Source organism: Chlorocebus sabaeus, chromosome 7 (assembly GCF_047675955.1).
Source record: "Chlorocebus sabaeus isolate Y175 chromosome 7, mChlSab1.0.hap1, whole genome shotgun sequence".
NCBI lineage: Eukaryota > Metazoa > Chordata > Mammalia > Primates > Cercopithecidae > Chlorocebus > Chlorocebus sabaeus.
In genome coordinates, this window is record NC_132910.1 from 27572247 (window position 1) to 27598712 (window position 26466).

The window sequence follows — 26466 nt, forward strand, 5'->3', positions numbered from 1 at the left end:
TCTGGGAGACCGAGGTGGGCGGATCACGAGGTCAGGCGATTGAGACCATCCTGGCTAACACGGTGAAACCCCGTCTCTACTAAAACATACAAAAAAATTAGCCGGGCCTGGTGGCGAGCGACGGTAGTCCCAGCTACTCGGGAGGCGGAGCTTGCAGTGAGCTGAGATGCACCACTACACTCCAGCCTGGGCGGCAGAGCGAGACTCTGTCTCAAAAAAAAAATTAAAAATAAATTAAGATGTTTCATTTCGGAAAATATATTTAAAATTATAATTCTAAACTACCTGTCCTCACTAAAACTAAGGTGGGGATTAGAAGGAGTTTGGAGGAGAAGCCTCCTATGCCAGGGACAGCAGTAAGCACTCTCCATATTTTACCTCCTTTACAACTGTGGGAGCTAGGAATTATTTTCCCCATTTTACATTTGAAAAAACCTGGAAAAATCTCAGATAATAATTAGCTTCTCCAAGATCATGAAGCTAGGAACTAAGCACAGATAGATTCCCAGTTAAGGGCTCAAGAGAGATCAACCTGTTAAGAGGAAAGAAGGTGTTTTTCATGTTCATATTACCACCTTAAGACCATATGCTGCTGTTTCACAAAGGAGACCCACAAATCACTGAAATTCATTGACTAGTTCTAGATCGATTCCCCATTTCAGAAATCCTCTGCATTATAACACTAATATTTACTGGGAACTTAACTACATGCTAGGCACGTTCTAAGCACTCTGTATGTGATAATCAATTTAATCCTCACACAATCTGATGAGGTAAGTGCTATTAGTATCATCATTTTAGCAGATGGGACCCCAAGGCACAGAGAAGTTAGGTAACTTTCCCCAGGTTGCATAGCTAGTAAACAGTAGAGCTAGGATTCGTTCCTGGCAGACTGGTGCCAATGTCATACTCTTACCTGTCTTTTATAACCTCTGGCACCAGAGCAAAGTATAACAACTGGTTTGAATTTTTTACATATCAGAAGTGGCTTGGAGAGATTAAAGAACATTTTTTGTTTTTTTTTTTTTTGGTTGTCCCCACCCAACAGAAACCTGTCAAACTGGTTATTCAGGTTTAAGTCACTTTATAGTTCTCACAAGAATGTTAAAGGAAAATAATGAAAACAAACAGATGTTAAATGATTCATTCCAGTATACACTCAATTATCTAAGTTCCTTTGCTTTTGTAGCAATCAAAATGTCTTTGGACTTTGACCAAGTCTGAAACTTTTTCATATTGTATTTATTTCAAATAATGAGATGATCAAAGGTGATCTGTGAAAAACACAGGATAAAAACTGCAGCAGCCTGGTAGAACCCACATCTAGGTTGTTGATGAAAAGAATCAAACTCTAAAATATTTGAAGAGATATATTCTGAGTCAAATATGAGTGGCTCTGGCCTATAACCCAGCCCTCAAGAGATCCTGAGAACATGTGCCCAAGGTGGTTGGGGTGCAGCTTAGAACATTTTTGGGAGACATTTACATTTTAGAGAGACATGAGACTTCAATCAAATACATTTAAGAAATGCATTGGTTTGGTCAAGAAAGGTGAGACAACGGAAGGTGGTGGGGTAGGGTGTTGGGGGGTGGCGTGGGGGGTCAGGGGCTCTAAAGGTGGGTTAAAAAAATTTCTGGTTGACAATTGGTTGTTTATCTAAAGACCTGGGATCAGTAGAAAGGAAATGTCTGGATTAAGACAAAGGATTGTGGAGACTAAAGTTCTTATTTGCAGAGGAAGCCTTCAGGTAGTAGGCTTCAGAGAGAATAGGTTGTAAAATATGTTTCTTTTTTTTTCCTTTTGAGATGGAGTCTCACTCTGTCACCCAGGCTGGAGTGCAGTGGCACGATCTCGGCTCACTGCAAGATCCGCCTCCCAGGTTCACCATTCTCCTGCCTCAGCCTCCCCAGTAGCTGGGACTATAGGTGCCTGCCACCACACGCGGCTAATTTTTTGTATTTTTAGTAGAGAAGGGGTTTCACTGTGTTAGCCAGGATGGTCTCGATCTTCTGACCTCGTGATCCGCCCACCTCGGCCTCCCAAAGTGCTGGGATTACAGGTGTGAGCCACCGCGCCCGGCTGTAAAATGTTTCTTATCAGATTTAAAGTCTGTGTTGATGTTAATGCTGGAATGGTATAATCTGGCATGTCCAACCCCACTTCCCATCATGGCCTGAACCAGTCTCTCAGGTTTACTTTTAAAAGTGCCCTGGCTGAGAAAGTCCATTCAGATGGTTGCAGGGCCTTAGAGTTTTATTTTTGGTTTACAAGGTAAAAGTTGGCTTGAGATAATATGAAAAACAGTGAAGGTATATAGGACTCAGAGTTAATTTTAGTCCTTTGGATGTCTGTCTGTCCCAGTCCTCCTCCATTTATTATTAGTATCACGGAGAGTAAAGTACAGTTATTCTGAGGAAAAACCCAGGAGTTTGGACCCTGTGTTAGTCCATTCTCACAATGCCATAAAGAAATAACTGAGACTGGGTAATTTCTAAAGAAAAGAGGTTTAATGGCTCGTGGTTCCACAGGCTGCATAGGAAACATGATGCTGGCATCTGCTCAGCTTCTGGGAAGGCCTCAGGAGACTCACAATCATGGCAGAAGGTGAAGTAGGAGCAGGCACATCATATGGCCAGAGCAGGAGCAAGAGAGAGGAAGGGGAGAGGTGCTACACACTTTTAAACAACCAGATCTCACAAGAACTCACTCACTATAACAAGAACTGCACCAAGGGGCTGGTCCTAAACCATTCCTGAGAAATCTACCCCCAGGATCCAATCACCTCCCATCAGGCCCCATCTCCAACACTGGGGATTACAATTCAACATGAGATTTGGGTGGGGACATTTATCCAAACTGTATCAGACCCCTAGCTGAGTTTGCAGTGTAGCCCTATAATGATATAGAAAGGAGAAGGATTGGGAAATAAGGGAAGATAGGTGAGCAGGCCAGACCTGGGAGGCTTTGAATACCGACTTAAAGAGTCTGAATTTATTCTGTATCTAATGGGGAGCCATGATCCATAAGGAAGGCTATGGAATTATTAGGTCTCTTCCTGCCAAGACTCTAAATATTCCTTTGCATCAGGGTTGACCCAGGTCAGGCTGAATGTTCCCAGGTTACTTTGGGTTAGCCTAGCGTTTCCAGTCTGGTTCACAGTCTTCAGGAACTAGGAACAGGGTTTTCTCTACCTCCATTTCCCAGCTAATTTTTTATCTAGCTCAGGGAACCTGTTTGTCCCTTTCTAAAAATATGAGTGTGCAGTTTCCAAGACAAATAGGCAACAACTGCTCTGTGGGCTGGCTGAAGGATCCTGCCAGGGCACTGGTGAGTTTGTTTCCTCATACTACATTTATCTTTAGCACAGCAACTAGCAGTAGGCAGAACTCCTAACTCAGCCCAGTGATAACCAAGAAGTAGGCAGGTAAAGGCAACTGAGTCCAAGGAGCGGACTTAAAGGGGGCAATCAAATGAATATGTTGCACCTGCTTATGTTCAGATGCCCAAGATAATCTAGGAGAGATGTGATGGGAAGGAGAATAGGAGGGTGCTTAGTCATGTTAGGTACAGAGACAACATTAAAAAAAATTTTATTATTTTTTCCAATTTTTAATTGTGGTAAAACATACATAACATAAAATTTACTATCTTAATCATTTTTAAGTGTACAGTTCAGTGGCATTGAGCACAATCATATTGTTGTGCTACCATCACCACTATCCATCTCCAGAAGTATTTCCATCTTGCAAAACTGTATTCATTAAGCAATAACCACCATTCTCCCCTCCGCCCAGCCCCTGGCAACCACCATTTGACTACTCTAAGTATCACATATAAGTGGAATAATGCAGTATTTGCCTTTTTGTCACTGTCTTATTTCACTTAACATAATGTCCTCAAGATTCATCCATGTTATACCGTATATCAAAATCTCCTTCCTATTTAAGGCTGAATAATATGCCACTGTATGCGTATACCACATTTTGCTTATTCAGTCATCCACCAATAGTCACTTGGACTGCTTCCACATTTTACTACTGTGAATAATGCTGCTATAAACACAGGTGTACAGATACCACTTTGATACTGCTATCACTTCTTTTGGAAATGCTGGATCATATGGTAATTCTACTTTTAGTTTTTAAGGAACCACCATTTTACACTGGTGGTGCCCTTTTACATTCCCACCAACAGTGCACAAGGGTTCCAATTTCTCCACATCCTTGCCAACACTTATTATTACTATTATTATTATTATTTTTAAATAGTAGCCATCTTAATAAGGGTGAGGTGGTATCTCATTGTTGTTTTCATCTGTATTTCCCTAATTATTCATGATGTTGAGCATCATTTCATGTGCTTACTGGCTGTTTGTATATCTTCTTGGAGAAATGTCTATTCAAGTCCTTTGCTCTTTTTTGAATCGTGTTGTTATTGTTGAGTTTTAGGAGTTTTCTCTATATTCTGGATATTAATCCCTTATTAGATACATGATTTTCAAATATTTTCTCCCATTCTGTGGGTTGCCTTTTTTACTCTGTTAAAACTATCTTTTGATGCACAAAATTTTGAAATTGTAATACAATCCAATTTGTGTTTTTTTGTTGTTGTTGTTATCGCCTGTGCTTGTGGTGTTATATCTAAGAAATTATTGCCCATTCTAATGTTGTGAAGCTTCTGCCCTATGCTTTCTTCTGTGAGTTTTATAGTTTTAGTTCTTACATTTAGGTTATGGATCTAGTCTGCATTAATTTTTGTAATTGGTATCAGGTAAGGGTCCAGCTTTATTCTTTTGTATGTGGCAGTTTTCCCAGCACCATTTGTCAAAAAGATCATCTTTTCCCCATTGGATAATCTTAGCACCCTTGTTAAAGATACTATGAGGGTTTATTTCTGGACTCTGTGTTCTATTCCATTGGTCTATATGTCTGTCTTTGCACCAGTACCACACTGTTTTGATCGCTGTAACTTTGTGGTAAGTTTTGAAACAAAGAAGTGTGAATCCTCCAGCTTTTGAAGTGCAGATTTGCTGGATATAGGAGTCTTAGTTGATAGTTTCTTTCTTTTAGCACTTTATATCAGCCCACTGCCTTCTGGCCTCTGAAGTTTCTGATGAGAAATCTGCAGATAATCTTATTGAGGATTCCTTGTATATGATGATCACTTCTCTCTTGTGGCTTTCAAAATTTTCTGTCTTTGGCTTTTAATAGTTTGATGGTAATACTTTTGGTGTGTCTTTAAATTTATCCTACTTGGAGTTCATTGAGCTTCTTGGATATTTATATTCATGTCTTTCATTAAATTTGGAAAGGTTTTGGTCATAATTTCTTTGAATAATCTCTTTGCCCCTTTCTCCCTCTCACTTCTCCTCAAGGACTCCCCACAAAGCATGTGTGGGGCTGTTTGACGATGTCCTACAGGTCCTTTAGGCTCTGTTTTCTTCAGTTTTTTTTCTTTATATTCCTCAGATTCAATAATTTTCCTTGTCCTTTCTTCAGGTTTGTTGATTCTTGTGCTTGCTCAAATCTGCCATTGAATCTCTCTAGCAAGTGTTTTTTTTTAATTTTAGCTATTGTACTTTTCAGTTCCAGAAAATTTCTGGAAACCAATTTCTTTTTGGTTTCTTTTTAGGTTTTCTGTCTCTTTATTGATATTTCCATTTTGTTCATATGTCATTTTCTTGATATTTTCCACATCTTCTTTTAGTTCTTTGGGTAACTTTAAGACAGCTGTTTTAAAGTCTTTGTCTAATAGATTCTCCATCAGGTCCTTTTCAGGGACAATTTCTGTTGGTTTATTTTTTCTTTGAATGGGCCATATTTGCCTGTTTCTTTGTATCTCTTGTTTTTTTGTAGTTGTTGTTGAAAACTTGACTTTTGAATCTAATAATCTGGTAATTCTGAAAATCAGATTATTTTCCTCCCTCAGGGTTTACTAGCTTTTTGTTTTTTATTGTTGTAGGCTGTCTCTGTGCTGAGGAAATAGCCTGAAGTATAAGCTTACTGTCTTCTTGAGTCTTTTCTAAGCCTGTCCCTGGGCATGCACAGTGACTTTCTAATATCTTCTGTATATACAGTTGTTTTTGAATGTCATGGTTTTCAATGTCTGGCTTCCAAAAATGGAGATAAAGAGAAAAATGAAGGGCAGAAAAAGGCTCTAATCATTTTAATCCCCTGGAAGTTGCTTCAGCCAGAGGAGGTGCGGTTTGCCACAATGTGGGGGAAAGTGCGACAACAAAACAATGGCTGTCATTTCTTTTTCTGCACCTTCGTAAAGCAACAATCAGCAATCAGAGCCCTACTATTTGGAGGACAGTTTTTTTTTTTTTTTCCAACCTTGATTCCAGCAAGTTGTGTGCATACTGCTCCAGGAACACATACACGGCTGCCTGATACAGGGCTGAGGAGTAGGATTTGGCTACTATTGGCTATTACTGTGCTGAAATTCAATGAAATTAACTGCAGCTTACTGTCCAACTCTTCCTCTAGAAGTTGCAAGCTTTCAATAGACCCCAAAGTTTTAAAATAGTTATGTCAGACAGATTCTTCTGGAACAATTGTTTAGGTGGGAAGTCAGATTCCTGGTGCTTTCTACTCTGCCATCTTCCCAGAATCCTCTCTCTAGTTTTAAAGAGATAAGAATTTATAATATACTTTTAACTCCAGTGGTAATAAAAGCACATTAAATATCTACTCATCCAAATAAAATTTTGTTCATTAGTACAAAAATCCAGTGAAATCCTTTATAGAAGCTACACTCTTCACATTGGTTCTCGGCAGGAAAGTCCCTCATCTGAGCAGCTTGAGGGCTAACAAGTATCTTCTCATATGAGAAGGAAAAAGGGGGAACACCTTATTTCTTGGAGAAAACAGGACAAGAATAGCTGAAATGGAGGAAGTATGTGACTTATATGTGATTTCAAGCTTGTGTTGCCAACAAATCTTTTCTATGCTTATGATAGAGTAAGGAATATAGAAAACTTACGGATAAATTTAGTGATATGGTTTGGATATTTGTCCTCTCCAAATCTCATGTTAAAATGTAATCCCCAGTGTTGGAGGTGGGACCTTGTGGGAGGTATTTTGTCAGGGGAGTGGATCTCTCATAAATAGCTTGGTGCTGTCCTTGCAATAGTGAGTGAGTTCTCACAAGTTCTGGTCGTTTAAAAATGTATGGCACCTCCTCCCTCTTTCTTTTGCTCCCACTCTTACCATGTGAGATGCCTGTGCCCCTTTCATCTTCTGCCGTGACTGTAAGCTTCCTAAGGACCTTACCGGAAGCAGTTGCCATTACCATGCTTCCTCTGTGATCTGCAGAACTGTGAGCCAAACAAACCACTTTATAAATTTCCCAGCCTCAGTATTTCTTTTGAGCAATGTAAAAACGACCTAATACACCCAAGGAATGTGTTTGAGCCAGTATTCCTTGAGTGCCTCTTTGTGCTAGGCACTTGGCTAAATACTTATTATTTCTATTGTCTAATATGGTTGCTACCAGCCTCGTGTGGCAAATGAATACTTGAAATGTGGCTTGTCAGAATTAAGATGTGCTGAAAGTAAAATACACACCAAACTCTAAAGACTTAGTATGAAAAATAATGTAAAATATCTCAGTAATATTTTATGTTGATTACATGTTAAAATCATATTTTTGTTGTGTGGAGCTAAACAAGATATATTATTATAATTAATTTATCTGTTTCTCTTTACTTTTAAAAATGACTACTAGAAAATGGATACTTATGTGGCTCACATTTGTGGGTTGCATTATATTTCTATTGGAAAGTGTAGCTTTATATTATTCTTATATTGCATCCCATAACAATCTTATAACATAGACTGTTGTTAGGTCTATTTTACTGAAGGAGAACTGTTGAGATGTAGACTGTGGGCGAGTTGCCTAGCATTATTAATGTACCCCAGACGGTTCTCTTGCCCTATTTTCTGCCATGTAACAAAACAGCGAGAAGTAGTCAGTCTGCATCTGGGAAGAGGGTCCTCACCAGAACCTGACCATGCTGGCATCCTGATCTCAGACTTCCAGTCTTCAGAACTGTTTCTGTTGCTAATATACCACTCAGTCTATGGTATTTTGTTATAGTGGACTGGACTGACTAAAACATATATTAAGCCATGAGACTCCAAATCATAATCTCTGCTCATGTCTGATGCAGCTGGCAAGAAATCAGCAAGATTCACATAAAATTGCCATGGAATTTTGACAACACCTCCTGCTTTATCTAGTACCTGATACAAGCTCTGGATCTTGTTTCACCATCTGTCCCATGATTTTGTTCCTATTACTGCAAACTAACTTGGATTTGGGGCAGGTATTATTTTAGTATTTCATAACCCACAAAGCATTCTTTGAATTGTATCTCATTGCCACCAAGTAACTATTTTTCTGGCAACTTTTTTTCTACTTCAGGTGCAGAGCATTGGTTAATCTTAAATTCATAGCACTCCACTATCAATTGTATGCAAGACCCTCTCTCATTCATTCATTCCTTTTCAACCCTATTCTCCACGTCTGTTCCTCTGCCCTCTCCATAGGCAGTCATTCTTTTTATGTTTTTTTAAGTTTTATGTTTTTTTAAAGTTTTATGTCTTTTTAAGTTTTACGTTTGTTTAAGTTCTGGGGTACATATGCAGAACATGCAGGTTTGTTACATAGGTATACACGTGCCATGGTGGTTTGCTGTACCCATCAACCCGTCACCTACATTAGGTATTTCTCCTAATGTTATCCCTGTCCTAGCCCCATGACCCCTGACAGGCCACAGTATGTGTTCTTCTCCTCCCTGTGTCCATGTGTTCTCATTGTTCAGCTCCCACTTATGAGTGAGAACATGTGGTGTTTGGTTTTCTGTTCTTGTGTTAGTTTGCTGAGAATGATAGTTTCCAACTTCATCCATGTCCCTGCAGAGGACATGAACTCATCCTTTTTTATGGCTGCATAGTATTCCATGGTGTATATGTGCCACATTTTCTTTATCTAGTATATCACTGATGGACATTTGGGTGGTTCCAAGTCTTTGCTATTGTGAATAGTGCTGCAATAAACATACGTGTGCATGTGTCTTTGTAGTAGAATGATTTATAATCTTTTGGGTATATACCCAGTAATGGGATCATTAGGTCAAATAGTATTTCTCGTTCTAGGTCCTTGAGGAATCACCACACTGTCTTCCACAATGGTTGAATTAATTTACACTCCTACCAACGGTGTAAAAGCGTACCTATTTCTCTACATCCTCTCCAGCATCTGTTGTTTCCTGACTTTTTAATGATCGCCATTCTAACTGGCATGAGATGATACCTCATTGTGGTTTTGATTTGCATTTCTCTAATGACCAGTGATGATGAGCATTTTTTCATATGTTTGTTTGCAGGCATTCTTTTTTTTTTTTTTTTTTTTTTTTTTTGAGATGGAGTCTCACTCTGTTGCCCAGGCTGCAGTGCTATGGCATGATCTCAGCTCACTGCAACCTCTACCCCCCCGAGTTCAAGTGATTCTCCTGCCTCAGCCTCCTGAGTAGCTGGGATTACAGGCACCTGTCACTGCGCCTGGCTAATTTTTATATTTTTAGTAGAGAAGGGGTTTCACCATCTTGACCAGGCTGGTCTTGAACTCCTGGCCTCGTGATCCACCCGCCTCGGCCTCCCAAAGTGTTAGGATTACAGGCATGAGCCCCACCATGCCTGGCCTGCAGGCAGTCATTCTTAAGTGTTGACATATGTCTTCTTTCTGTTAGAATTCTTATAATAGGTACATTTTTGTTTTTTATACATACTTTTTTTTTTTTGCGACGGAGTCTCACTCTGTCGCCCAGGCTAGAGTGCAGTGGCCGGATCTCAGCTCACTGCAAGCTCCGCCTCCCGGGTTCACGCCATTCTCCTGCCTCAGCCTCCTGAGTAGCTGGGACTACAGGCGCCCGCCACCTCGCCCGGCTAGTTTTTTGTATTTTTTAGTAGAGACGGGGTTTCACCGTGTCAGCCAGGATGGTCTCGATCTCCTGACCTCATGATCCGCCCGTCTCGGCCTCCCAAAGTGCTGGGATTACAGGCTTGAGCCACCATAAACTACGTTGTGGTAAAATTTTCATTCTGCTTTTCTTCATTCAGCAATATATTTTAAAAAGTCTAACCATGTTGCTGAGTATCTGTCTAGACTGTTGCTTCTAATGATGCCTAATTATTCGTCCATTTTATCCACTCACTTCACAGAAATGGACATGCACATTGCCCCCAACTCACCAACACTAGTAACGATGCTGTGGCAATATCCTCATACATCTTACCTCGTGTGTGAGAATTCCTCTGGATTCCTATACTTAGCAGTGTTTTGAAATACTGAGTCATAAGTAACATTTGTATCAGTTAGAGTAAAACCAGGAAAACAGTGTGTCTACATGTGTAAAGCTAAGATTTTAATGCAGGGAATAGTTACAGAGGTGACGAAAGAGCTGACGGCCAAAGAGAGGACATAGGTAATCTAGAGATTGGCAATAATAGGAAGCCCCTACCACATCTAAACTGCAGGAATTGCTTGGCACCAAGAGTTTGGGTCATTTGACAAAAGCCGGAATCATAGCACCTGGTGGGAGCTGCAAGAGAAGGAAGAAATATAGATGCTTCTATAAATAGGAGAGAGATAAGAGAGAGAAAAATAGCCTGTTCCCTTCCTCCATTCCCATCTCCTATTAGTGCTTTCCACTAGTCGAATCTAGCCCCCGATGCAGCTTGCTGATGCCAGGGCAGAGCAGGGGCAGTGAAGAACAAATCAGCCAGCAGATACCATATACTTGGTTTGACTAAGTCCTGCCAGATTGTTCTCCTAATAACTGTCCTAGCTACACTCCCACCAGCCATGTATCCCTACATCCCATCTACTCTTCATGGCCCTCTGTTCAACAGAGTGGAGGTACAGATCTCCACTACCTTCCTTTAAGTGTGCCTAGCCTATTGCAGATGCCTCGGGCATTTCCTCAAATCTAGCAGCCAGACCGAAGGAAAGGACCATCCATCCACTTAAGCAGAACCTCTTGAGGGCAGGAACCTTGTCAGATTTTTCTGTAATACCTTATCTGGCATCATGCTCAATGCTACTGACCAAGTGAGAAATGCTCTTGTTGACTATTGGTGTCATGCCTTTACCCCCATTGTTATTTGGTTTGCAGGTGTAGTCTACACTGAGGGCAGTTTTCAAGAAGCCACTTACAACATTGTGGAGGAAAATCTCTAGGGAGATTCTGTGGGTGAGGGAGAAGGTTGACAGTAAGTGGGTAAGCAAGGTTTAGGACTAGAATGTTTGTCAAAACACTGTGTTGGTTGGTAAATAGCCACTGCTCTGAGCAATTCTGAGTGACTGCTGTGCTTTGACAGCTCCAGCCACTCTCTGCAAGATCAGCAACTAAAGGAAGGTATTGCCATTATGATTAGAGGACTCTAGGACTCTGCTGTTGCAATCTAGCTGGCCATCTTCCTGATTGGTTAGTGTATATGCTTTACTGGTTGTTAAATATTTGAAATATTCTTTCCCTGGATGAGTACCACAAAATAAGGAATGTTTAGGGGAAAGTCTGCAGACTTTAGGGTGCCCTAGGGCTCCCAGGAAGCTTGTTTCTTTATGTGATAATGGGGGAGTGAATTCTCTAGGATTATTTTCCTGATGGAAAATGCTGCATTTTTTTTGCTTTTCTCTCGCTCTCTCTCTTTTTTTTTTTTTTTTTTTTTTTGAGTCGGAGTCTCGCTCTATTGCCCAGACTGGAGTGCAGTGGCGTGATCTCGGCTCACTGCAAGCTCCGCCTCCCGGGTTCACGCCATTCTCCTGCCTCAGCCTCCCAAACAGGCGCCCGCCACCACACCCGGCTAATTTTTTTGTATTTGTAGTAGAAATGGGGTTTCACTGTGTTAGCCAGGATGGTCTCGATCTCCTGACCTCATGATCCACCTGCCTTGGCCTCCCAAAGTGCTAGGATTACAGGCATGAGCCACCGCGCCTGGCAAACTTTTCTCTTAATGAATAACTTACATAGTAAAATGCACACATCTGATGTGTATAGCTCATTAAAATTTTACATAAAAACTAACATATCCACCAGCAGATCAAGATACAGATTTGCATCTTCCTAGCAGACTCCCTCATGCCTTCTCTTTGTCAGTTACCCGCCAAGTAACCACAATTCTGACATTTATCATTATAAATTAATTTTGTCTCTTTTAAAACTTCATGTTAGTAGGAACACAGTGTACACTCTTGACGTCTGGCTTCTTTTGCTCAACATTAAAAACATACTTCTTTTGGGATTTATTTGACTATTTTTCCAATTTGTTAAGTTGGATTCTTAGCTCATTAATTTTCAAATTTCCTTCTTTTTTTCCTATTTTTTACAACTTTAAAAAATTGTGTCAAAATATATGTAACATGAAATTTGTAACTTTAACCATTTTTTAAAGTTTATAATTGGTGGCCTTAATTATATTTACAGTATTATGCCATCGTTATCACTATTTCAAAATTTTTCATCATCCCCCCAAAAAACCTCTGTATCCATTAATCACTAACTCCTCATTTCTTCCTTCTCCCAGTCCCTAATAATCTCTAATTTACTTTCTGTCTCAACAAGTTTGCCTATTCTAGATATTTCATATAATGGAGTTATACAGTATATGTCCTTTTGCGTTTGATTTCTTTCACTTAGGATGTTTTCAGGGTTCATCCATGTTATAACCTATCAAAATTTCATTCTTTTTATGAATAATTTTCCATGTATGTATATACCACACTTTGTTTATTAATTCATCTGTTGATGGACACTTGAGTTCTCATCACGTTTTGGCTATTGTGAAAATGCTGCCATAAACATTGACGTACAAATATCTGAGTTCCTGTTGTTAATTCTTTTAGGTATATACCTAAGAGTGGAATTGATGTGTCATATGGTAAACCTATGCTTAGCTTTTTGAGGACTGCCAAACTGTTTTCCACAGCAAATGCACCATTTTATATTCCCACCAGCAATGCATGAGGGTTCTAATTTCTCCACATCCTCACCAACACTTATTTTCTATTCATTTGGTTTTATTATTATAACCATCCTAATTGGTGTGAAGTAGTATCTCATTGTGGTTTTGATTTGCATTCCCTTGATGACTAATGATATTGAACATCTTTTAATGTGATTTTTGGCCATTTGTATATCTTCTTTAGGGAAATATCTATTCAAATATTTTGTCTATTTTTCAATTGGGTTGTCTTTTTGTCATTGAGTGGTGGGAGTTTTTAAATATATTATAGATATTAAACTCTTCTCAGGTATATGATGTGCAAACATTTTCTCCTGTGGGTTATCTTTTTCACTCTCTTGATCATGTTTTTCGATATACAGAAGTTTTTTATTTTAATGAAGTCCAATGTATCTATTTTTTCTTTTGTTGCTTCGGCTTTTGTTATCATTTTAAGAAACCATTGCCAAATTCAGAATTGTGCAGATTTGCCCCTATGTTTTCTTCTGAGAATTTTGTAGTTTTAGCTCTTAAATTTAGGTCTCTAAGCTGTTTTGAGTTGATTTTTGTATACAGTATAAGGAGAGGGCCCAACTTCATTATTTTGCATGTAGGTAGGATTTCTCCAAGACTAAGGGTAGGGATCTTGTCCTTCTTGTTCCTAGTACTGTGCCTGACACACATTATGTACTTATTCAACAACTATTGATTTGTTATATACCATACTAGGCACTGGAGATGCAATGGAGAAGAAAACAGACTTGATCATCGTCACCTTGGTACTTTGTTGCTAGTGTTTGCTGAATAAATAAATAAGAAACCATCTATTTTCATGACATCTGCATCATCACAAGTTGATAATTGCTCCATATGGTAATTTTGACTCCATACATTCCATACCATAATTGTAGTCATTACTTAGAGAATCTCAGTCTCTCTCTGTTTCTCAACTCAAAGGTGAAATGTATTAAATACAGTAATCAAGTGAGTATATGTTATTTAAGAATGAGGTTGGTGATGTTCCAGGTGTTTATTTCTAGACTTTTTGCCAGGTAAGGTGGCCATTTCATTCCCAAAAGTATTACTCACATATAATTTTATTTGAATAACAAAACAAGCATTTGAATAACAAAAACAAGCATTTGAATAACAAAAACAATAGAACTTAGCAAACATGGTAAAACTCCATCTCTACTAAAAATACAAAAATTAGCCTGGCATGCTGGTGCGTGTCTGTAATCCTAGCTACTTGGGAAGCTGAGGCAGGAGGATTGCTTGAACCCAGGAGGCGAAGGTTGCAGTGAGCTGAGATCGCACCACTGCACACCAGTCTGGGCAACAGAGTGAGACTCCGTCTCAAAAAAGAAAAGAAAACAAAACAAAACAAAGCAAAAAAATATAACTTTAAGGTGAGAAATTGGAAAGCAGTACTGAATTGGTAGAAACGCTAGGCATCTGGACAAATTATTTATTTGTTTATTTAAGAGTGAGAATTTGCCAACATATTATTTTGCTAAATATTTTTAAAAGGATTACTGAAGCTGTAGAAAATATATAGAAAGCCATCTTAGGAAACTCTACCTCTTGCTTGCTGATATATAAATTGTAGTCAGTTTTTTCTTCTTTTTGTCACAACCTTTGGAGATTCCGGTAAAATGCCTCCTTCAGAATATTTCTGGGCATCCTTTATTTGTTTATTTATTTTTTGGTTACATGAATAAGTTCTTTAGTGACAATTTCTGAGATTTTGGTGCACCCATCACCTGAGCAGTGTACACTGCACCCAATGCATAGTCTTTTATCTCTCATCCCTGTCTCTATCCTTCCCCCCAAGTTCCCAAAGTCCATTTTATCATTCTTATGCCTTTGCATCCTCATAGCTTAGCTCCTACTTATGAGTAAGAATGTACAATGCCTGGTTTTCCATTCCTTAGTTACTTCAGTTAGAATAATGGTCTCCAGTTCCATCCAGGTTGCTACCGATGCCATTATTTCATTCCTTTTTATGGCTGAGTGTTATATATACCATCGTATATATACACATACCACAATTTCTTTATCCACTCATTGATTGATGGGCATTTGGGCTAGTTCCATATTTTTGCAACTGCAAATTGTGCTGCTATAAATATGGCGTGCAAGTATCTTTTTTGTATAATGCCTTCTCTTCCTCTAGGTAGATACCCAGTAGTGGGACTGCTGAATCAAATGGTAGATCCACTTTTAGTTCTTTAAGGAATCTCCACACTGTTTTCCATAGTGGTTGTACTAGTTTATGTTCCTACCAGCAGTGTAAAAGTGTTCTCTTTTCACCACATCCACACTGACATCTATTGTTTTTTTATTTTTTGATTATGGCCAGTTTTGCTGGAGTAAGGTGGTATTACATTGTTTTGATTTGCATTTCCCTTATAATTAGTGATGTCTAGTCTTTTTTCATATGTTTGTTGGCCATTTTTATATCTTCTTTTGAGAATTGTCTATTCATGTCCTTAGCCCACTTGTTGATGGAATTGCTTGTTTTTTTCTTACTGGCTTGTTTGAGTTCCTTGTAGATTCTGAGTATTAGTCCTTTGTTGGACATATAGACTGCAAAGATTTTTCCCACTATGTGGGCCATTTACTCTGCTGATTATTGCTTTTGCTGTGCAGAAGCTTTTTAGTTTAATCAAACATTGTTCAGACAAATTGTTACAAATCATTCCTGCAGGACTCCATTCAGCCTAGATAACCATACCTTTGGTCCAGTTCTCACAGAATTTCTACAGAAATCCTACCTCCTCAAAGTAATAAAAAGTTGGCATTAGCAATCAGACTAATATCAAAGATAATAAAAATAACAATTGGGCTACTTATAATGATTACCTACATAACTTTCTCCATTAACTCACAACAGCTCTGTGAAGTAGGCAGGACAAATATTACCACCCCCAGTTCACAGCTGGGATAATAGTACTGTGCATAATAATAATTCTTGAGGGATTCTTAAATGCTGGCACTGTGTTAATTTCTTTATATTCATCGAATATCCCCAATAATCCTATAGGTAGATACTATTATTTTCCCGATTTTCAGGCTAGGTAATTAATGAAGCTTAAAAATGTAAGTAGCCTGCCCCCAGGAGTGCGTAATTGTTAAGTAGCGGAACCAATGCTTATATTTAAATCAGAAACACTCAGAAGTAGCATGAGAATTTAGTAAAACCAAAACACACCCTCATGCAATCCGTACTATGTGGCCACGTGCCTACCAGGGTCAGCTGGATGGTACTTGTCTGCTAGAAGTGAGTCGAGACAGAAGAATCAACACGAGCTGGAAGGGCCTCTGGAAATCAGCTGGGGACTAGAGACAGGTGTGCAGCCCTCGGTTTACAAAGGCTATGAGACCAAGAGTTCCAAGACCTCCAGGAAAACATCTCCCTGCTAAAAGGCTTTCCCAACCTTTAGAAATCTATTCCTTTCCCTCCCTTTCCATCCTCTTTCTCTTGCTATCTCTTTATCGCTCCTCCTGCCTTCTTCCTTTCTTTCCTTCAGTAAACTTTTTTTGAAACGATGATGAGCAAAGGCCTGATCCAGTCTATGGCGCGTTTCGGTGGGAAGATGAATACGCCTTCCCAGCAGAGTAAAATGTGATTACACCAAGGACTGGTTCCCTCTCCCTTTCCCTGGCCAGGTCAGCGTCCCCCGGCGTCGGAGAAGGGGTTGGACCGCTCAGCGGGGCGTCAGAGTTGCCAGGCGCCCGGGGCAAATACTGGCAGCCGGTGGCTGTGAAGTGTCCTAGCGACGGGGCGGCGGCAGGACACACACACCGCCCAAGCCCGGATGGTGGCCGGAGCTAAAGCCACCATGGGGGACCGCAGGCGGCTGCTCCAGCCGGGGACGTTGGCCCGGGTGCGCGAGGACGTGAACTGCAGGTTCGGGTAAACGCTCAGTTCCCGGGCCGAGGGCGCATCCCACGCGGGCCGCGCGGGGGCGCCTGGAGACCCGCGCTTGCGGGGGCGGGGGAAGAGGTCCTGCCTGCCTTCCCTCCTCAATGCTTCCTGTACGTGCAACACAATATGCTGAGATAACCAGCGCTCGGTGCTGCTCTTCGCAAAGGATTTTTCCTCCTGTCATCCTCGCAACCCCCGCCTCTCGCGCCCCCAGGGATGTAGACTAATATCTCCATTTCTGATAGGAAAGTGATGGCCGCAGGGTCCGCTGCGGAGACTGGTTTAGCCCAGGACTCTGAGCCCTCCTGCTAACCACCCACCCTTCTCCGGCCTAGCCAACCAACTGTTCATCAGATGCCCCGGGGCGCCTAGAGTCCTGTATCTGGTGTTAGGCATCTGTTGCCCCCGGAGCCTTTGACTTCCAGATGGCGGCTGTGACCAAGCGGAGCCCAGGGTTGAGGGAGCGCCTGGGGTACTAGGGAGGTCTGCTAACACTTTCTACGGTTGTGGTAGCCTCACAGCAGGAACAAGAATGTTTTTGCCTTTGCCGACTCCTTGAGAATCTTTTGAGAATGGAATTCGTCTCTTTTGGAGACAGCACGATGTGGTGGTGAAGATTCCAAAGTCTAGAATCAGAAAGGCTTGAGTTGAAGGCTGGTTCTCCTCTTGTTTGGAGACGTAGGCAACTTAGGCAAGTTGGTTGCTCCTTCTGGGCTCACTTTCCTAACTATAAAATGGGGCAATAACTTGGGAATCAGCTTTCTAAGATTGTTGTGAGGATTAATGGAGATAGCACATGTAAACTTGTCACTGGCATGTAGAATGTATTGTGTACATGTTAGCAATTATTCATAGTTGTTTCTAGCAGTTATTCATAAGAGCTTCTTTGGGAAGCTTCTCCCTCCATTTAAAAACTTTGTTTTGAAATAACTGTAGACTCACAAGAAGTTGCAGAAATAGTACAGAGTTCCCATGTACCCTTCCCCTAGCTGCGTACAGTGGTACCATTTTACATAATGATAGCACATTGCCAAACCAGGAAACGTCATTGGCAGAATATGCTAATTGAACTATAGACCTTACTTGGATTTTATCAGCTCTTGCACTCAGGTGTGTGTGTATACAGTTCTGTAACATTTGGTCATATGTATACATCAAGATACAAACTGTTTCATCCCCACAAAGGAATGCTTAGTACTACCCCTTTACTGTCACTTCCTTTCCCACCCCAGCCTTGGCGATCACTAAACTGCTCTCCATTTCTGTAAGTTAGTTCTTTTGAGAATGTTAGATAAATAGAATAATACGGTATGTAACTTTTTGAGACTGGCTCTTTTTCACTCATCATAAAGCCCCTGAGATCCATCCAAGTTGTGTGTATCAATAGTTCATTTTCGTTGCTGGGTAGTGTTCCTTGGTGTGGATGTAACACAGTTTGTTTATCCATTCACTTGTTGAAGGATATTCAGGTTGTTTTGGACGTTACAGTTTTTGGGCTATTATGTAGAAAGCTGCTATCGACATTTGTATACAGAATTTTCTAAGAACATACGTTTTCATTTCTTTAGGATACATGTCCAATATCCTTTTGCAATTCTTAAAGAGGGAAGTATCCACATATCATGTAGTAGCGTCTGTGAAAACAGTAAATATTTAGAAAAATTGTTTTCAATTTTATTTTATGGGCCAAGCAAGATTTTTCCTGAACCTAACATAATGCAGAGTGGTAAGCTTATTAACTATGAGAGGCCGTGTGGGGGAGAGGAAAGCCCTCCCTCTACACTTGTTGCCTCACTCTCCTCTTGGAACTTAGTTTCCTTATTGAAAAGAAGAAAGTGGTAGCCAGGCATGGTGGCACATGCCTGAGTCCCAGCTACTCAAGAGGCTGAGGTGGGAGGATCACTTGAGTCTGAGAGGCAGAGGTTGCAGTAAGCCAAGATCACACCATTGCACTCCAGCCTGGGCAACAGCGGAAACCTGTCTCAAAAAAAAAAAAAAGGAAAGAAATGAGGAAAGTGGCTCATGCCTGTAATCCCAACACTTTAGGAAGTGGAGGCAGGAGGATCGCTTGAGCCCGAAGTTTGAGACCAGCCTGGGCAACATAGTAAGACCCTGTCTCCTCTCTCTACAAAAACAATTTAAAAATTTAGCTGGGCATGGTGGCACACACCTGTAGTCCCAACTATTTGGGGGACTGAGATTGGAGGATCCCTTGAGCCCAGGAGTTTGAGGCTGCAGTGAGCTATTGAGTTATAATTGCTACTGCATGCTAGCCTGAGCAACAGAGTGAGACCCTGTCTTGAAACAAAACAAAACAAAACAACAACAACAAAAAAAAACAGAAAGAAAAAGACGAGTGAAGAAAGTAGACTGGATTTCTCTCAGGATCTCTGCCAGTTCTAACATTTTATGAGGTTGCAGCTCACTGCCACATACATTCCCCATTTTGAGTTGTATGGCTGTACTTAAACAAAAATATTTGTTCTCAGATTTGATTTCGTGAAGTGCTTGGGTGCGTGAGTTAGCTGTAAATATGCATAAAATGAACTTTGTAAAGACATTTAATATAGAGAGTTACTTACTAATAAGTAATGCTGAATGGGTCATCAATCTTATGATTAGATGTAATTTCAACATCTTTCTGCCGTTTAGCTATTTAAGAGTGATTTGTTAAATGCAGAGAGTAACTTTTTGTTAAGTTCATCTTTTTGTGTCCTTTCATCTAGATTTTCACAGTAGAGTTGGGTTAAGCCCTTAAAACAACACATACACATCTATGCAGCAAGTAAGAAGTTTCTAGGACTCACTAGAAAAGAATTGGGGTCAGGCTGAAATCTCTTAAAAACACTTTGTAGCAATGGGTGTATCAAGGATTAGATTTGGTGTATAAAGACATTATAGATGAAAGGGATCTGAAGGTGGAAGAGGCTTTAGGGAAGGACACTGAGATTCTAGAAATATCTGACTAAGGCATTGCAGTATGTGGGGATAATGAGATGCTCAGATTCCAAGTTGTGACTTTGGTGTTCACTGGTTGTGTTAGGTTATTTGGGAGCTGGTTCTATTTTCCTTCCTGTTTGCCCATCTGTCTCTTCCATCTCATCTCTGTGCCCTAACTACTCAATGCTAGCAGGGGGCTAGTGGATAAGGAGGCTGAGTGAAGCAGCTATATGTATGGTGGTAGGGAGAGGTGGAGGTTGTGAATGAGAGAGCAGGTGGTTTGTCTCAAGTGGGCAACTGATATACCAATTGTGGCTCCTTGGAAAAGTGGACCTATTATTCACAGATCTTGAAAAATCTGGCTTTTCAAGACCAGCTGTTTTTCCTGATTATTTACGTGAACATTTTTATTTATCAGAAACTCTAGTAGAGTGATTAAGCACCTTTTTCTGGAGCTGCACTACCTGGGTTGAACTCCCAGCTCTACCATTTATTAGCTGTGTGACTTTCGACAAGTGTTTATTTTGCTTTTTAACTTCTTTGTGCTCAATTTTCTTATCTGTAAATGGGAATAATACTCATGCCTAATTCATAGGGTTGTTATGAGATTTAAATATGCTGGTATGTGTAAAGCACTTAGAACAGTGTCTGTTATATTGAAAATTCTCAATTTATGTTTGCTATTATGATTTTTATTAAAACATAAGGAGGACCAAATGACAGGTTTGTTGGCCTGATGTAGCCCATGGACAGCCATTTTGCAACCTTTGATCCCCTAAGTTTAGGGGGAACCCACAGAGGTTATATGAAGAGCCAAGGCCGTTCAGCTAGTTAGGAGCTGAGTTGTCAGTGGGATCCGGGTTCTTCCCACCCCACTGCACTCTGTCCCTTTTAGTGAAGGGAGAGCGTCCTTGGGAAAGGCAGCAACTTGAGTGTCCTTCACAAAGTGAATGGAGAGAAGAAGTGTGGTGGCAGCAGTTGGAATAATGAATTAGATTTATATAGAGTGACATGGAAGGGTCTTTAAAATATAGTGCTTGGTAAACAAGAAACAGAATAGTGCCATTTACATAAATTAATAGTGCATGCACACAAAAGGATGCTTCAGAATTTCAAGAAAGTGTACAAACAAAGGATATATTCCAAATCCACTAGAACAGTTTTGCTTTTGCAAGGGAGACCAGTGAGACTGCACTGTGGGGATAAAATAGACAAGAAAGCAGGAGAGGGGTCTTGTACAGAGCAGTGATTCTGTGCTATGAACTAGGAATATGATTAACTCCAGCTTCTCTAGTGAATCCCTCTTCCCCTACCCCCCACCCCAAAAGCTGGAGACCAGCCTTTTTACTACCTCCTTCTCCCACCCAAGTCCTGTGGTTAATATGAACAGGCACGTCGTATTCTAGGTACAAAGAGAATCTATCTGCCTTCCAGATGTTTCACAAAGCACAAGAATGCGCTGAAGTTCCCCACTTCCCTGAACAGCCGGCAGCTGGTATTTCTAAGAAAGAGGCTGGATGACTTCAGGAAGGGCAGCCCGTCTTGCACTGGTCTGGTGACTCAGGTCCCTGTGGAGGGCTTTCTGCCCCAGATTTATCACAGAGCTCCCCAACTGGCCCCAAAGAAGAGACAGATCAAGCTGCCCAAGGAAGCAGACCTGCTTTCCAAGCTCTCGCCAGTCCAGCAGGCTCAGAAGGCATTCCTGGAGGACCTGGAGGCCCACCTGACCCCACATCCCTTGGCGCTCTACCCGAATCTGGAAGAAGCTATGCCTGTCGAGGTGATGTGTCCTAGGGTTTGGGGGAGGGGCTTCACTGGGGCCTTGCAAATAATTCTATTTAAATGTCTAGGGAGTCCCCATGAGAGGGTGACATATATTTATAAGAGGAGCAATGAATGTCTCCCCCAGGGCACGAGTTCTTGTGGGCCTCAGAGCAGCCTTCTGTCCTCTGCTCCCAGAAAACACAACCAGCAGCAACATGCACACTGCTCTCTTTGCTTCCTATGAAGCCCTTCAACTTACAAAGATGCCACAAACCAAAACGTCTGACTTCTGTTCCCCATAATTTCTACCCATCTACTGTACTTTGCGTTGTGACTTTTTGGGGGGAGGAAACAGTGAGAGGGAATTGTCTAGTCTTATTTTTGTCACTTTAGCCTGGTATTAGGAGGTGCCCTTAGGTACTTACTAACAGGTGGAAAGAATGAGACCGGAAAGGTCGTGGGGAAAATCCACCTAATGGTCCAGACTAGGGCTGGACAGCAGCAGCTCTGTGATGTCACCAATGTCCCAGGCCTCTCCTGACTTTTAGCTCTGTATCCTTAGTATGCATCTCTTGTCTTTGTATCTCAAAGTAGCTTCCATGCTTCCAGGCATCGAGTCTGTATTTCAGACAAGAAGAGGGAAGGGACAAAGGTTAAAGGGTGCATGCCGGCTGACTCTTTTAATTAGGCAAATAATAGCTTTCCCAGTAAACATCTCTTTCATCTGACTACTCCTAGTTGCTAGGGAGTCTAGCAAATGGAGTTTCAGAGTTGGGCGTTGAAACTGAGGAAAACCCAGTTTCTATTGGGTTTAAAGAAAAAAGGTAGAATGGATATTGGGCAGGGAGCTAGCAGTGACTGCAACTCCATCCCCATCCCTGCAGCCTGTATTCTACACAGAGAGGACGATGGTTCAGAAAGGCAAATCTGCTCAGGGCCCTCCAGTGTCCCCTTCTCTCTCAGAGAAAGCCAGAGTTCTTGTCGGGGTCTGAAAGGCCTTGGCATTCTGCTCTCCAGAGTACCCCTGTTCTGCTCCCCCTCCAACTTCACCCCTGCTCCTGCCACTCCAACCACTCTGGCCTCCCTGGCTGCTCCATGGACAGTATGAGCATGTTCAATTCAGCTCTCTGTTCTGGTGCCTGGAACACTTGCTCCAGATGGCTGCTTGGCTTACTCCTTCACTCCCTTTAGATCGATGCTCAAATGTCTCCTAATTGGAGAGGCCTGTATAAAATAGCACTTCCCTTCTACCCTCACACTCTACTCCTTACCGTGCCCTACTTTTCACTGTAGCACTTGCCACCACTGAGCTCCTCCTACAATGAAAGCTTATAAGGGCAGGGACTTTATTTGTGTCTTTCACTGTGTACCACCAATACCTGTCCTATGGCAATAAATAATTTTGAATGAATGAATAAATAAATGATCAGTGGCAAAGAAGTCTACAGAAAGGACAGCTAGAATAGCTGATCAGTTAATTTCTCTCTGGGGCTTTCCTTCACTGCCTTCTGCAGGCCAGAGCTTCTGAGTCCATGACAAAGAGATTATTTCCACATCTCAGATGGCACATGGGCATGGCTTGGGATTGTGGTGCTTATTTCCATGTGTGACCTCCCCAAGTACATGTGTTGGCTTCCTGCTGAAGCAGGATCTCTTATGGTGCTAAGGTGGCCATCAGAAAATCCAGGTTTAAGCCCTACCCACTTAGCAACCCCAGCAGAAAGAGAACACACCTTTTTACGTGATCCCAGAAAAATGCGATAGCCTAATTTTCATGGATCCAACTTCAATCATGTGTCTATTCCAAAGTCAGTCACTGTGGTTCTGATTGTTCTGCGTTAGGAGTGAGGTTGGGGTCGGGCTAATACGGGTTGAGAACAGAGAGGTGGTTCTCCAAGGAAAAATCCAGATATTCATGAGAGGGAAAGTAGATAGTGGGCAGTCAAAAACTACAGAAATCCTTTAGAAGTGCTTCACTTAGTGGGGCGTTTGGGGACTGGGGTAGGCCCAGAGACAAATTCTATTCTAGAGGAAGTAGAACTTTAGTAAAAAGCTGTATACCCAGTGTCTAGGTGATGGGAGGTTTATCCAAGTGGTGCTGATTATAATCCCAAAAGACATAGTCCCCAGTCTCATAATCGTGAATGTTGAGATCTCCAAAATCCCACAAATCCCAATCCTGAAAGATTAAATTCCTGAATGTTGAAATCCTGAAAGCCAAATTCTGGGGAAGGGATTAGTGTGTTTTTGGTTGTATGCTGGATAGTTGCATCGTGGTAGGTGGACCTATTACCTTGCTATTGTCTTTATTTGGAAATTAAATATGGTTTAAGGAGATGAGTATGAGTGCCAACCTGACAAGAGGTGGACTTGTGGACTTAATTTTGGATGTCAGTTTGACTGGATTAAGGAATTCCCAGAAACATGGTAAAGTGTTATTTTGGATGTGTCTGTGAGGATGTCTCCAGAGGAGATTAGTATGTGAGTCTGAGTGGAGCAGGTCGGGAAGATCTGCCCTCAGTGTTTCAGTGCTTCAAAGATCATAGAGTAAGTGAAAATGCAGGTGAAAAATACAAGAGATCTCCTCTGCCAAATTATTCGATTGTGTATAATTTATGCCCCTTCACATATAACACCATCCTTGCCTTCAAGCATGTGACACCCTTTGTCAGAGAATTAAAAGAATTTGACAAGCTCAGCAACCTTCTGAACCAGACATTTGCTGATATTGAGATTCCTCCAGTGTTATAACCACCTAAAATGGTGAACTATTCTTGGTTAAAGATTTGACTGTCAAGAAAGATAGACTTCTTATATTTACCACTAAATCTAACATAGAAAAACTAGTGCATGTTTCACTTTGGCTATTGGATGGCACTTTCAAGACTGTCCCCACTTTTTAAAATCAGTGATATACAATTCATGCCCCTGTTGGATCTGGAAATTCTAAAACTTATCTGCTTCTTTATATATTAATGACTGGAAACAAATGAAGTATTTTATAATCACTTATTTGGAGATTTGGTGGACTGTGCAGAAGAAAATGGATTTCTTTGAACTCCCAAACCAAAATGACAGGTTTGGAATTAAGTGTAATCAAAGTTTCTAAAAGTGAACCTGAAAGAGTTATCAATAAAGTTTTTTTTTTTTTCATGTAGTCCAACACATGTGGCAGAAATTCAGATGAATGGATTGGCCATGTGATTAGTCAATGGCAGAAACTTGAGTTTAAAAATGAATCATTTCATGATCCTACACCCAGAAGACCTTAAAGATTCATCCAAAAGACTTCTAGACTTGATAAATGACTTCAGTAAAGTTTCAGGATACAAAATTAATGTTAAAAAATCAGTTGTGTCTCTATACATTATCAATACTGAAGCTGAGAAACAAGAACTCAATATCATTTACAATTGCCACAAAAAACTAAAATACCTAGGAATACATTTAACGAAGGAAGTGAAAGACCTCCACAAGGGGAACTACAAAACACTGATGAAAGAAATCATAAATGATGCTAACAAATAGAAAAACATTCCATGTTCATGTAAAGGAAGAATCAATGTGTTAAAATGACCATACTATCCAAAGCAATCTACAGATTCACTGCCATTCCTATAAAATTACCAACATAATTTTTCAAATAATTAGAAAAAAAATTCTAAAATTCATACAGAATCAAAAAAGTGTCTGAGTAGCCAAAGTAATCCTAAGCAAAAAGAACAAAGCTGGAGTCATCATGTTACCCAACTTCAAACTATACTGCAAGGCTACAGTAATCAAAACAGCATAATATGGATACAAAAACATGCCCATAGATTAATGGAACAGAATAGAGAACCCAGAAGTAAAGCCACACACCTACAACCAGCTGATCTTTGACAAACTTGAGAAAAACAAACAATGGAAAAAGGACACCCTATTCAATAAATGGTGCTGGGAAAACTGGCTAGCTATATGCAGAAGAGTGAAACTGTGTCCCCATGTCTCACCATATACAAAAATTAACTCAAGATGGACTAAAGACTTAAATGTAAGACCTGAAGCTATACAAATTCTAGAAGAAAACCTACAAAAAACTCTTCCGGACATTGACTGAGGCAAAGAATTTACGACTAAGACCTCAAAAACAAATGCAACAAAAACAAAAATAGACAAATGAAAATTAAGCTAAAGAACTTTGCACTGCAAAAGAAACTATCAACACAGTAAACAGACAGCCTGCTGAATGGGAGAAAATATTTGTAAACTATACATGTAACAGAGGACTAATGTCTAGAATTTATAAGGAACTTAAACAATTCAACAAGAAAAAACAATTCCATTAAAAAATAGGCAAAGCTGGGAAGTCTCCCCAGGAGGTTTAAGGCTACAGTGATTGCACCATTGCACTTCAGCCTGGGTGACAGAGTGTGAGACCCTGTCTCAAAAAAAAAAAAAAAAAAAAAAAAAAATATATATATATATATATATATATATATATTCACACAAAGGACATGAACAGCCACTTCTGAAAAGAAGACATACAAGCAGCCAACAAACATATGAAGAAGTGCTCAACATCACTCATCATCAGAGAAAAGCCGATTAAAACCACAATGAGATACCATCTCATATCAGTCAGAATAGCTATTATTGAAATAAAATAACAGATATTGGCAAGGATGCAGAGAAAAGAGGATGCTTATACGCTGTTGATGGGAATGTAAGTTAGCTCAGCCTCTGTGGAAAACAAGATGGAAATTTCTCAAGGAGCTAAAAATAGAACTACCATTCAACCCAGCATTTCCACTACTGGGTATCTACCCAAAGGAAAAGAAATT

General features: G+C 40.6%; 1 protein-coding gene across 1 annotated transcript in view; it reads left to right on the forward strand.

Moving 5' to 3' along the window:
• Positions 1-26466, forward strand: part of FAM47E (family with sequence similarity 47 member E) — a 49509-nt gene that overhangs the window by 1150 nt on the left and 21893 nt on the right. Inside the window, exon 3 of the mRNA XM_073017845.1 lies at positions 21314-21659. Within this exon, the coding sequence (XP_072873946.1) occupies positions 21314-21659 (346 nt within the window). The remainder of the gene's footprint in view (positions 1-21313; positions 21660-26466) is intronic.